At 41.7% G+C, this 13828-nt stretch overlaps 1 protein-coding gene across 1 annotated transcript in view; it reads left to right on the forward strand.

Annotated features, from left to right (window-relative positions):
- Positions 1 to 13828, forward strand: part of LOC145991629 (pyrethroid hydrolase Ces2a) — a 52442-nt gene that overhangs the window by 12626 nt on the left and 25988 nt on the right. Inside the window, exons 2-4 of the mRNA XM_083127691.1 lie at positions 10431 to 10520; positions 11084 to 11215; positions 11776 to 11929. Coding sequence (XP_082983817.1) covers positions 10431 to 10520; positions 11084 to 11215; positions 11776 to 11929 — 376 coding nt within the window. The remainder of the gene's footprint in view (positions 1 to 10430; positions 10521 to 11083; positions 11216 to 11775; positions 11930 to 13828) is intronic.

Here is a 13828-nt window from a genome sequence, read left to right on the forward strand (position 1 = left end):
AGGCCAGGATGGTAATAAGGCCCAGGCACGTATCTAGGAATATATTTCGGGGGGGGGGTCCGAACCAAGTGTCTCAGGAATAATAATAATAAAATTAAATTATATTAATTAAAATATGTAAATTAATCAATATTGTATTGTTATTAATAGATGAATAGGTAAAAACACGGTATGAGAATAGAGATATAAGAACATGTATTCATTATCTAGCTTAAGTGTAGCTAAGAACGCCAAAATTTGCATGAAACTATTGCCCTGGCAAGGAAATTAATATCAAATAGATAACGTATTGAATATTTATTGAATAACAAAAAAGGATCTTCCATCCAGTTCACGAAAGTACAGTTCCTGATTAACATTTTATGCATGTTAATATAAGTAGTAACATCCCTAATTCTTCTTTGGTACTGTCCATCAAAGTTCTATGTTCTTTATCTAATCCTTGTCAGCATCGATTGTAGAACAAATGTGAAAATAATTATATCTTGATTATTTCATTTTAATACTACGTTCCTTTTTGGGGGGAGGGGGGTCCGGATCCCCTGGACCCCTCCCCTTAAATTCGTCCTTCAATTTAGGTCCCTAGCGAGGGGTAGGCTAGTTTTTGTTTTTATTATTATTATTATTATTATTATTATTATTATTATTATTATTATTATTATTATTATTATTATTAAAGATAACAAAATCCGAATATTGGACGGAGAAATTTACATCGGCAGAGGTAAGATCAGAGGGAAAAGATACAAGGTGTTACTCGGCCCTTCTTTCCATGGAAGATTTTCAAGAGATATAATTTATAAAATATACACACAAACCTCTTTAAATGACCCCCCCCCCCGATTAACATGTTTGTCTTTGAACAATTTTTAAAATGAGGAATAGAAATAGTAATTATGAAGTATCTTATGGTGTATTCCGCCCCCGCTTGAACATAGCTATGTAACATCCACATTTACAACTCCAGCCCTTTCCGGAAAAAAAATCCTGCGTACACTAGTGTCTGTCGCGGTGGGGGGAGGGGGATGTTGGATCACAAGTGATGAGAGATTTTAAAAAAAAACATATATACAATAACCGCTCCCCCGGGTATAACAGCAAGAAATCAATGCTGATGGCCACGTTGACTTGAAGAATACATATGGTATTAGACTGTCACGTGTATTGATACGGTTCAGATAAATAACTCCCAATAATTAAATTAATAATGCATTGATTTATCGACATTAACACACAGATACAATTACCAATTGATCTCAATATGATGTAAATTTAATTTAAAACTACGTCGTAGAATGGTTTAAACCAGTGATTCCCAACCTGGATGCCGCGAGATCGGCCTAGGGGTGCCGCGATATATTTTAGGGATAAACGAAAAGAAACGAAAAGAAAAATATGATTAGGAAGTAGACAAAAGAAATATTAAGTCGAATTACAAAACAATGGACACACTTTTGCCCTTTTCAACTTCATATTTTGTGAGAGCAAGCCTTCACTGGTATGGCGACAATAAAATCCAAAGCAAGAAATAAACTGCATAACATTGAGGATGAGGATGAAATCAGACATTTGTGCTCTAAGCACCAATCGCAAGCCTCACATTAATAAAACAAAACTCTTTTGAGTGATTTCCATCGTAGTAAACTTCATTCTATTCTGATGTTTGTTCCTTCTGTTATCTTTCAATAAATGAATAACATTAGTACTGGAGTAGGTATTTATTTGACAATAAATTTAACAGGGTGTCTACCAAAAAAAAAATCAAAAATTCTTGGCTATTTCTTGACCTTTTATTCCTTTTTCTTGACCATTTTATTCCCCTTTCTCTTAACATTTATTTAATCGTCTCCTACGTAGGTACAGTTGGAAATAAAGAAAATATATATTATTTTTCAATGAAAAACTCCTACCGCAAGGCCGTTAAGATCAAAACTGAAGCTGAAATTTAATAACAAGAGATTTAGACTTGATTTAATTATTATTAATGCATGTAAAAATTAATGCTTCAGACTTCATCCTAGATGATGAATGGCTACATAACTTTAATATTTTTACAAAACTTCACGCACACAAGAATGTAATTCTTCAGAAAGAAAGTGAAAAAATCTTAACCACAGTTCAATACAATTTTAGATTTCCAAATATTCAATTTTTATCAAATCTCAATATACTCTATAAAAAGTAGCAAAAATTCTTGACCAGAAGTATAATTTCTTGACTTTCTTGACCTATTGGTTGATTTCTTGACTTTTTCTTGACTTCCTTAACATTCTTGACTGGTAGACACCCTGTTTAACTTGGTCAAAATACCATACTATTCCACTTCGATTTAAGATTAAAAATTGGAAAATAAAAGGAGCGACCACAAGGAAGAAAACCTTGGACGAAAAGTTCCCGCGCAGCTTTCCCTTCTTCCGTTCAGCTCGGGCCATAAGGAAGCATGGTCCACTCTCCCCCTCCCGGGAGTACGGTGCACAGGAGTCGTGGGTCTGCGCAGGTCGTTTTACTTGTGGTTCCACTTATAACAAGAGTGCCCCAAGTTTTAATCTCATTCCTAAGGGTGCCGGGAACGTAAAAAGGTTAGGAATCCTTGGTTTATACTATGAGAGTTTTCAACACGACATTTTGTAGGATGACCAGAATCCTGGACATAGAATGGGGTGTCGGTTACGTAAGGATTCAAAACACGGCCAGAAGCTGTGTAATTTCACCGGAAATTCGTAATTAAACTCTCGGATTTGAAATGCGGAAGACTACGCTAATTTCCATTTACAATACGTAGTAGGCTGGAATTAGGATATGATCCGGAAGCAATTACTAAAGAAATGATCTTTGGAGATGTTGTTCATCTACTTCAGGGCAACTTATAGCCAAAATGCTTAAACCGTACGCCTTGGGCAAATCTAGATATCTAAGGAACAATAATAGAGGCTAAATTGCCTTTGCCACGAGTATTCTGAAGAACACAAAGCTTTATCAAAAGGTTGTTTCTCATTCATGAATTGTAGCAGTAGCTGGAATGCGTTACATTTCAATGTATGAAGTTATAATAGAGTGTAAAGTCCGAATTGTAGAAGTACAGGGTGGGGCATAAGTCGGTTGACCCATGGAACTAATGACGGAATGAAGAAATAATGATCGAAATGACATTTCGTGATCACTGATAGGTTGGGGTTGCCTTGCAATTTCGCTTTGTGAGGAATGGTGACGTAGCGTGATTGTGACCGTTTTGGTGAACTGAATTTGCGCCACCTTGTATTACAGTGAAAACATGTAGTGGAAACTTATGTGTGCTGGCACGTTGTAACACCAACGCTTTGAAATGTTTTAAGTCTATGTGGAAATATAAATGTATTTGAGCATAGGTCTAACGTGGCGGGCGCAAGGGGGACACTACTCCCCTCCCATCCAAATGTTCAGGTTTATGAAAATATACACGTAATGGTACTTTTGTTAACCTCCTTAAACCTGAGAGAGTAAAATAACAAAATTGTTACGATTTTGAAATTTGTAATGGTCGGATTGACCATTACTAGTTTTGGTATATTGTAGGTATATTGTAATAATTAATTGCTGGCCAGCTACAAGGTGTAGGGTTAAGTACTATGTTTCCATGAGTGTACTTTTATGTTATTATTGCATGTAAGTGTATATGCTTATTGGATTGTGCTTTGCTGGATATTAGATTCCCCCTTTTTTATCTCCCCGGTTGGGGGAGCTAGCTGTCTTACAAAAGACCGTTGGCAGTGGAATTTTCCAACGCTACGGGGTCCACGTCCACGGACGTTTATCCCGACTATAAAAAAGGCCAGTGGGCTTTAGCAAAAAACAGTGTTTCCCCATTGATCGACGGCGAGGAACGTCTCCTCAAGTTTAGTCCACTTTTGGTGGCTAGACTGGATATTATAATGTAGCATTTGGTGTAAGCCAACCCCTGTTGCTGTCCCAAGTCCCCTTTTAGAAACAGCTTTGAATATGTGGATATTTCCGTATTGAATAATTGATGCCCAAAAGAAAGAGTGAAGGCGTAAGGAAACGTATTTGTATGAACGGAATATCATCTAAGCTGAGGGTAGGCCCGCAGAGATAGTTATGCTAACTCTGCGGTAAAGGAAGTGCCGATGGTGTAAGCCATAGGTGCGCAATTATGTTGAATTAAGGAAAGTTGTTGATTATGTAAATGCACACGTGGAAGCAGTATGTAAATATGTAGATATATAACAACGTATAATAAACCAATATATCCTGCTAGAAATGTTATGATTCCAAGAACTACGGGCCTCCCCCATGGCGCAGTGGTAGCGTCATTGCCTTGTAATGAAGGGGTCCCGGGTTCGATACCAGGTGGAGGCACAAGTGGTTCGGATCCCACTTTAAACTGTAGGTCCAGTCCCGATTAGCCTTACTGTGCATAAAGTGGACTTAAAAACACCACCCACCTCCAAGAACTACGGTACTGTCCATTTTAAACCAGTTGTATATTCACTTGCTGTACATGTGTAAACGAACCAGGGACTAAAAAATATAAATTGTTATGTGAAACCCCCCTTTCGTATTATAATCTGCTCGCTTGGCACCCAGGGTAAGGTGAAAGGAGAGATTTGAAGGATTAAGACAGGAAGTAATCCAGAGGGCCGGAAAAAACAAGGGACTGGGGGGCCGAACTTTCACAAATTGTAACCGTTAATTATTAAAATAGTCTTGGATGTACTTTTATAGGCTTGAAAACTTTTTAATTCTGCCCCCTCCCCCAAGTTAAACTCCAAGTTAGATTCTGCTTCCCAAAGTTATGTCTATGAAAGTTACAAAAAAAAAAAAGTATGAGAATATTGTGGTATAAAAGATAAGTAGGAACTAAGATATTACCTAGAGACAGTGTAAACGATCCGTGGTTCTCAGAAATTTAAATAATTGGTTAAACATTGTCATCTCTTCCCAACATGGACGATAAGGTGTCGGGAAGAAGAAAACATTCAGGATATTAAAAACAGCGCATTCCATAAGAATGTGTCGAACATTTAAAATAACATTAAATACACTGTAGAGCGGAGGTTCAACTATTGCAGATCAGAACTATATGGGTGGGAAGGCCATGTCCAATGAGAAGCCGACTTAATATTATCCCTTCTCTGCGGGAAGGACGGTGTGAGAACGTCATGCACCAATGATGTGATCGACAGTGTGGAGCTTGTTCCCTGTTACCCCATCCTGCCAAATGGGCCTCCCCGATGGCGCAGTGGTAGCGTAGTCGCCTTGTAATCAAGGGGTTCCGGGTTCGATTCCCGGTGGAGGCACATAGTGGTTCGGATCCCAGTTTAAACTGAAGGTCCAGTCCCGATTAGCCTTACTGTGCATAAAGTGGACTTATAACAACAACTCAATCAATCAACCCATCCTGCCAAATCACATTTTCAAGGTGCCTGGCCTATATAAGGTGGAAAGCACTTCGGAAGACTTTGGCAGCAGCTGCAGCTGCTTTGTTGCCATTAATGCCCAACCACAGTTACGGAGAAGGACGCTCACCATCGAAGAATTCACTGACCTATAGGGACTCCGGAAGCGAGTGGTACCAGACTCTGGAGCACACTGAAGTAGGGATGCCCACAGGGTGGTTTCATGACGCTTTTGCATCCTGGGAATTTTTGAGGGACAAAATTTAATACCAATTCTATATATCTTCACACAAATATGGGGGTGGGTTATCGTATCGTTTGATTGACTTGTTATTGATTTTTAGTTTTTGTTATTATGTATAGTTTTTCTACCTACCTGTGGGTGATCGCGGCGATAGGGTTGAAATAAACACCACCTCTTATGCCTTGAGAATCTGTTTGGATGGAGGGGAGCGTGGTATTCGCATTAGTACAAGGTTAATCGAGCAGACAAACTGTGCAGAATAAGGTTGACTAACAATGGCAGTGAGCCTAAAGTATCTAAAGTAAACATATACAGGGTGATTCTAAAGGTATAGTACAAACGAAAACCACAGATACCTCCCATGAAATAGAGACGAAAGTTCCCCTTCCACTTTGCCGAGAGATGCCTCCGTGAGGAGCTAGACAACGCCGAAAACGTGTGAAAATGAACTTCACACCTCTGTACAGCCAGTACCAGTGAAGATAGAAAGGCGGAACAAACGAAGTCAAAAGGAACACCAAAGTCGCCCATCCGAAAAACACTAGGCGGCAGCTGCGCAACGCATGCGCATGGGGTTCCACAAAGGAAATAGGAGTGTCCCGCAAGACAAGTAAAGGGAAAGGGTAGCGATCGACAACGGTAGGGACAAAAGAAGCAATGAAGCATGAAGTAACAATTGCACAGCGGGAAACAAACACATGCAGCGCGTGGGGAGTCCCCAAACACAGTGGGGAGACACCGCAGCAAGAACAAAGCACGGTTCAACAAAAGAGAAAGAGGACCTGACGGGGAATGGTACCTGTCAAGGAGACAACAAATGCGGGACGAGGGATTCTCCGTAGCAGCACCGAGGGGGTGTCACACAGAGGTCGTGCGCCAGCAGGACAAACACAGCAACTACGGGCACAGGAGGTTTATTGCCACGCAAAGGTGCACTTACAGATAGGAATAGTACGTAGTACGTAGTCGTACCCCGGACTGACGTTGTTACAAAAGTTGCTCAAATTGACGACCACCACATTCAATGCAGGCATTGCAGCGTCGCAGGAAATTCTGGCGAACCCTATCAAAAATCCCTGGCATGGTACACACCTCGGCCGATGCTGCAAGTATCCGCGCTACCAATGTTTCCTTGTCAGGCACCGGGGTCTCATAGACGAGTGTTTTCACATGGCCCCACAAGAAGAAATCCATTGGTGTGAGGTCAGGCGAACGGGCGGGCCAGGGGACGGGGCCCTCTCTGCCGATCCAGCGCTGTGGGTAGGTACGGTGCAAAAGGGTTCGCACTGTGCCATCAAAATGTGCAGGCGCTCCATCCAATTGAAACCACATACGATGTCGCACGTTGAGGGGTACATTTTCTAGCAGCTCTGGAAGGACTGATGCAAGAAAGGTGCGATAGAGGCGGCCATTTAAACGTGGTGGCAGCAGGTATGGACCGATAATCTGTTCATCGATGATACCTGCCCAGATATTCACTGCAAACTGGGTCTGATGGTGCACCTCGACTGCTGCATGTGGATTTTCATAATCCCATACATGGCTGTTTCGGCAATTGAAGATGCCCTCACGGGTGAATGTTGCCTCGTCCGTGAAAAGCACATGGCGCAAAAAACGGGGATCGTCGGTACAAAACTGCAACAGTCGTTGACAGAATTCCACACGTCGTGGGTAATCCCCAGCATGCAACGCGTGGACTCGCTGTCCAGATCATCATGAAGGACACGCCACACTGTCGACTGTGCTACTCCCACTGCACGTGCAATGGTACGGGTGCTAGTGGACGGTGTGTCGTCCACGCGAGCAAGTACGTCCTCCTCGACCGCCGCGGTGCGCACATGTCTTGGGTGACCGACATGATGGCCTGCACGTAACACACCCGATTCACCAAGGGTACGGTGCACGTTCGAAAACAACCTGCTGTCGGGTTGTCGCCTCTCCGGATACCGTCCGCGATAAAGGCGTGCAGCTGCTCGGCCATTGCCATCTGCAAGGCAGTAGACAAAATGCATGTCCCTCAGTTCTACAAATGTGTAGCGTTCCATGGTACGGTGAGGATAGTGCCAATTATGGAATACTGTACTGCAGTGCACAGGTGGCACACACACACACACTGGTCACAACGGCTTCGAAACAACGTACTCAATTGTCGTACGTCAAGCACACCACCATCGCACCGGCTCTTTCACTGACACGCTCCCTGACTCAGCACTTCCAATCAGCCCACACGTCCGCACGGCGCTGTGGTACAATCAGCTGACGTTCCTGAGCCACCCGTGCCTGTGCTCTTCACTACCTGACCACTGCCGTCAGGTGGGGCCATGTACTCTGGGGCCTTGTTATTGTGGAACACATGTAGCGTCCTTCATTCTTGCCCCATTCACCCATAACACGTACTTCGTCCGTCTTGCTCAAGCCGACGGGGATCACTACGTACGATCGTGTGGTGTTTGTGTACACCAATGTGGGGTAACCCAGCAGTTGAACAGACGTGCATACCCCCACGTAGCTTCATTACACGATTGTCCCACGCAGTTTATCTGTCCAGCCTTGCTCGGCCCGGTCTCACACCCACGCGGCAGTGTGCGGCTGCGGTGGTGTGAGGCCACGCTTGGTTTCGGAGCGGAAGGCTGCGGCCGAGGAGGGACTCGAGTTGTTCGGCTGGGGTTGCGCTCGGAAGCAAGCAGCCGCGTCAGGTCTGGGAACGGTGGACCTGGTGATCGGGATGGAAACATTCCGACCTCGTCCATTAGTGTCGTCCACCGTACGGAGTGGTGGGGTCCGTACGACACTCCAGCAGCCTTTCGCCCCCTCCCACCCAGCGAGGTGCCTCCGGCTTCATTTCTAAGAGGCTGATTGGGCCCCATCACGACGTTTGTTACAACGTCAGTACGGGATACGTGGTCCTATCTGTACGTGCACCTTTCATTAGCAATAACCTCCTGTGCCCGTAGTTGCTGTGTTTGTCCTGCTGGCGCACGACCTCTGTGTGACATCCCCTCGGTGCTGCTACGGGGAATCCCTCGTCCCGCATTTGTTGTCTCCTTGGCAGGTACCATTCCCCGTCCGGTCCTCTTTCTCTTTTGTTGCACCGTGCTTTGTTCTTGCTGCGGTATCTCCCCACTCCCCATGCTCTGCACCGCCAGCGCCGCCATTTCTGCCCGGAACCATGTACGCGTCTGTTGCCTGTCGAGTGTCACGGACCACTTTGCTTGCACTCTCGGTGTGTTTTTACATCCTACGTCGTCCTCCCGTGGTTCTGCAACCCCGCACTACTTTTCTCGACTGCACTGCTTCAGTCATGGTGTTTGTTTCCCGCGGTGCAATTGTTACTTCATGCTTCATTGCTTCTTTTGTCCCTACCGTTGTCGATCGCTACCCTTTCCCTTCACTTGTCTTGCGGGACACTCCTATTTCCTTTGTGGAACCCCATGCGCATGCGTTGCGCAGCTGCCGCCTAGTGTTTTTCGGATGGGCGACTTTGGTGTTCCTTTTGACTTCGTTTGTTCCACCTTTCTATCTTCACTGGTACTGGCTGTACAGAGGTGTGAAGTTCATTTTCACACCTTTTCGGCGTTGTCTAGCTCCTCACGGAGGCATCTCTCGGCAAAGTGGAAGGGGAATTTTCGTCTCTATTTCATGGGAGGTATCTGTGGTTTTCGTTTGTACTATACCTTTAGAATCACCCTGTATTGCTTAAATATGTCTATATTATACAGTGACGCAACCACAGGGGGCAGGTGGTCACCCCCCCCCCACACCAACCTTCGATGGAAGTCAATTCTAGGGTAGTAAGGGTGGACAAACATTGACGGCCAAGGGCACCTCCAGGGGGGGCACAGAGGAGCAATTACCCCTTCGATTTCAAATTTTATGCAAATAAAAATTCATTTTGTAAAATTTTCTTGCTTGCTTCGCTCGCATTATCTGCTTCTCTCGTTTTCGTCAAGTTCAGAGCTGTAGCTAGGGGCGGCGGGAGTCGGCCATGGGCGCCGAATGATCTAAAAGAGAGAATGCCATGGCGTGCAGTGAAATTATTTGCGCCCTATTAAATCAATATTGTTTTCAATTGCAAAACATTAGATCTAAATATTTTCTTGCTCGCTTCGCTCGCATTCTACTTGTTTTCTGTAATGTAATGTAATTAAATAATATGTGTTGTATATTTGTATTGAATAAGCTTTGAATGCGTACACGATTTAGTGTTAGCTTGTTGCATATGTATTTTCTATTTTATATCGCTCCATGTTGCTTATGTGTAAAACATATACATGAAAGTTATACATGTATCTAATATATTTCATATTATTACCTAAGAGTAATAAAAGTTTCTATTGTTTCTTTTCATTTCTGATGTGCCAATAGTGTGACGTTCATTATATTTACAAAACTGGATGGATCAAACTATTGTTTTGCGTATCAAAGTATCAATGGTTTATCATATCCAGTAAGTGGTAAAAAGGGTTACCTTTATTTCTGAAAGTTCCACTATCCACTGGATATTCATTAATCTGGTATTTCGAGTAAATAGAGTCTCCCCAAGGTTATGATAATAGTAGTTTGACAAAATATTTACGTTATTATTATTATTTAATAATAATAATAAATTTAATATCAATGGCCTGATATCTACAAAAGAATTATGGCAGCACCCATGGCATTTTATAATCACTTGCAAAAATATTAGCTGGTTATGAATTACAAACTCACTCTGCGTGGTGAATTATAAGATTTGACACATTTTTACACTAAATCCAAGAACATGTAATTATTTTCCCTCTTTCTCTTTCCAGAACCACATGTTAACAGATGCCCGAATAGCAGTTAGCGCGTTCTTAGGAATTCCTTATGTCGAACCACCAATTGGCCATCTTAGATTTGCAGTAAGTATACTCTGTTGCCAGTCTTTGTTCAAAAAAGTTAACTTTTTTTTTAACGTAACTCAGTTCTGGTAACCCTACTTTAAGACGGTAATGACAAGTAAATTTTAGTTACCTTATTCTAGCTAAGATATAACTCATAGAACATGTTACATTATTGAACTACAAGTATGCTGGTCTTTTCTTTGCTGAAGACTGGAATTAACATACATTTTATTTAAATTATAATAAACTTCATGTATTTAATTATGAAAAGTAGAGGAAACAAAATGTAAAGTTAAATCCTTACATTTGAAAAATTAAATGCAGCAAAATATTTACTTGTAACAAGCACAATGTTCTTCATTCTTTTGAAATATACAATAAAAGTACCTGCATTACAAGTTGTTACCCATACATTCTGATGATTTTCTGGAAATAGTTCATTACTTTCTATGTTCCCTTAACTTTGAGGACTATTCCCCCTCCTGGACACCTCCATATTGCTTCTATATTTATGTTAGAATATGTGTTATTTCAATGTAAGACGTAAAAACCTAAGCCTAATTAAATAATTATTTTTTTAGCCACCTGAACGACTCTACACTATCAATGGAACATATTACGCTCGTGATTTTGGACCTGCCTGTCCACAACTAGACATGGGTCCTTCAGAAACTGATGAAGACTGCCTTAGACTCAATGTATGGAAACCACAAGTAAGTGCACAGAACATGGTGATTTTGTTATGAAAAATTAATCACCTGTGTATCCCTTTACAGAGAATAACAAATCTCATATTTCTTTATTTATTTATGAACACGTAAGATATTGACGATGGTCAACTGAGGACAAAATGATATTATTATATTACTCAACACTCACCTAAGATGTTACTTATGGCCATTTTGAAGTTAACATGCTAGATTTAAAATTCTGAATAAACCACTAGATTAATCAAGTTGTGTCAGTGAATCAGAGCATTTTTCAATGTTGTCATATAATTATACAATTTAAAGACCAAATTCTTAAACGCAATACAAACAGGATGAGGAAAAATTGTTACAAAGTATTGTTTGCCAACTTGTTACTTAAATTTTTAATGAATAACTGTATTTGTGATATCACAAGTGTGAATGCAGTATTTACTGTGAATCTAAATAGAACACACACTTCCATTACTACAATTACAACAGCAGTAAAAAAAGTTAATTTGGTTGTACAGACGTAGACTGTTCTGTAAAGAGAACTCATTGTTATTTTTTTTTCTTTTATGTAGATGGCCATCACCTACCATCCTGTATTGCTGCCTGTGGTTATATTCTTTGAAGGTGAGGGATTTAGCACTGGATCAACAACTCAGTTTCCGGCACAGGACTTGGCAGCTGAAGGCCTGGTGGTTGTGTCCGCAAACTACAGGCTGAATGTCTTTGGTAAGATTAAATACGTTATTTTTCTGCCTCATCAGCTTAATCACAACAATGGAGATGGTAATTACATGGAACTGATGAAGGTACAAATATACAGATACACCTAGCCCAGGATTCATCCCATGGATGGCACCAGGATCAAAAATCTATGGGTGCAGAGCTTACTGTGAGGGGTGCGATGTTATTTTTACAGTATTGTTTTTACACACATAAAAGTGTAATATTAATAGTTCTCTTATACATTATTCCCCCAATAGTATGTAATCCAGTGCTCGAAGTGAGGGGGTGTCTGAAGGGTATGATATCTTTCCAGCTGGAAAATTAGGAATTGCAAAGCATCTTCCCAGCTTTCTCATTGTCACCACGTTAAAACATCAGAGAATCCTTCCAGCTAACTCCAAGGCTCGACCAATCATCCCCCCAGTTAACATGTTCCGCTTCAAGCGCTGGTATAATCAAAATATAGATAATGAAATGAGGCAGTAACAGAATCAGAAAAAAAGTATAACATTAGTACAAGAGTAAGAAAAAAAGAAATCACTCGTAACTGGTTGACAATGAATGAATGAATGAATGAATGAATGAATGGATTTATTTTATTTTGCATTAGGTTGAGAATGAATTGTAGTCAAGTAAGTATAGTTATATTACAAACAGGCTAATCTGGACTGGATTACATTTTGGACATGTATTACACCACTGAAAATGGAGGCGTAGGTCACTTTATCGCAATCTGTACTAGTTAAATTCTCCTCGTGTTTGATTTACTGTTAATTGGTGCTATTATTGGTGGCATGGCAAATGGGGATGTTGAACAGGGTGTGGATGTGAAAACAAAGACTGAGAAAGAACCCCCTTTCACCTCTCTGCCAACACCTTTATCTCAAACTCAAGACTGTTGGTGGCAGAGTCGTGGGTTGAGCTCTCGACAGCCATAACCACATGGTGGTATAGTGGAACCACAAGCAAAACAACCTGCGCAGACCCTCGAGTCCTGTGCAAAGTACCCCCGCGAGTAGGGGGGGGGGGGGAGAGTTGACAATGCTTCCTTATGGCCCGAGGTGGGGGGAAGAAGGGAAAGCTGCGCGGGGACTTGTCCTCCCAAGGTTTTTTTCCTTGTGGTCGATCTATATTTTGGCTGGTACTTTGTGCACTTGGACTGGTAGTATTATGGCATAAGTAGCTTAACTTCAACTTTACAATTAGTGATTTTAGTGTCATACAAAAACTACAATAAATTTATTTCAGTAATTTCTGAAACCACTACGAACCAGGCCCATAGCCAGGTAGGGGCCAGGGGGGCTGAGCCCCCCCTGGAACTGCCACCCCCCCCCCTCCGGCACTGTCATCAGCTCCCTTGACATTAGGTAAAATTATTTTGTATAATTTGTTTGCAGTGAAGAGTGAAAATGTAGAAAGCTCACAACTTTAAGGATAAATCTACAGAACATGAACAATAGGTATTACATTCGCTCATCTTGTTTATGAGCTGAAGTCTAAGTAGCTGCAAGTATTTAGAACATTTGTACCTTCACTGCCCCTCTTGCGGCCTCCATTTATACAGAGATCTGTGACTGTCATCATGCAAATTTCCTTCGCATCTGCATCAAAGGTCAAAAGCTCCCAAGTTTTGGGAACGAAGGGAAGTTTTATTGCTTTGGCCGGGGATGGAATATACTGTAGGCACTGTGATTGAATACTGTGCATTTTTTGTGTGATATAAATATCTGTACCATCTAAAGCAATATGGAGTGTGTAAGGGAGGTTTCAGTAGCAGTCAATTAACACTTCAAGAGATATTTTAAAAGATGTAGAAATATGTAGTATTTGTGTGATATTTTTAAATTTTATGTAACGTAATGACCCCTTCCTCCCCCCCCCCACACACATAATGTACCTTCA

The sequence above is a fragment of the Lepisma saccharinum genome, chromosome 8 (assembly GCF_977018435.1).
Source record: "Lepisma saccharinum chromosome 8, izLepSacc3.1, whole genome shotgun sequence".
NCBI lineage: Eukaryota > Metazoa > Arthropoda > Insecta > Zygentoma > Lepismatidae > Lepisma > Lepisma saccharinum.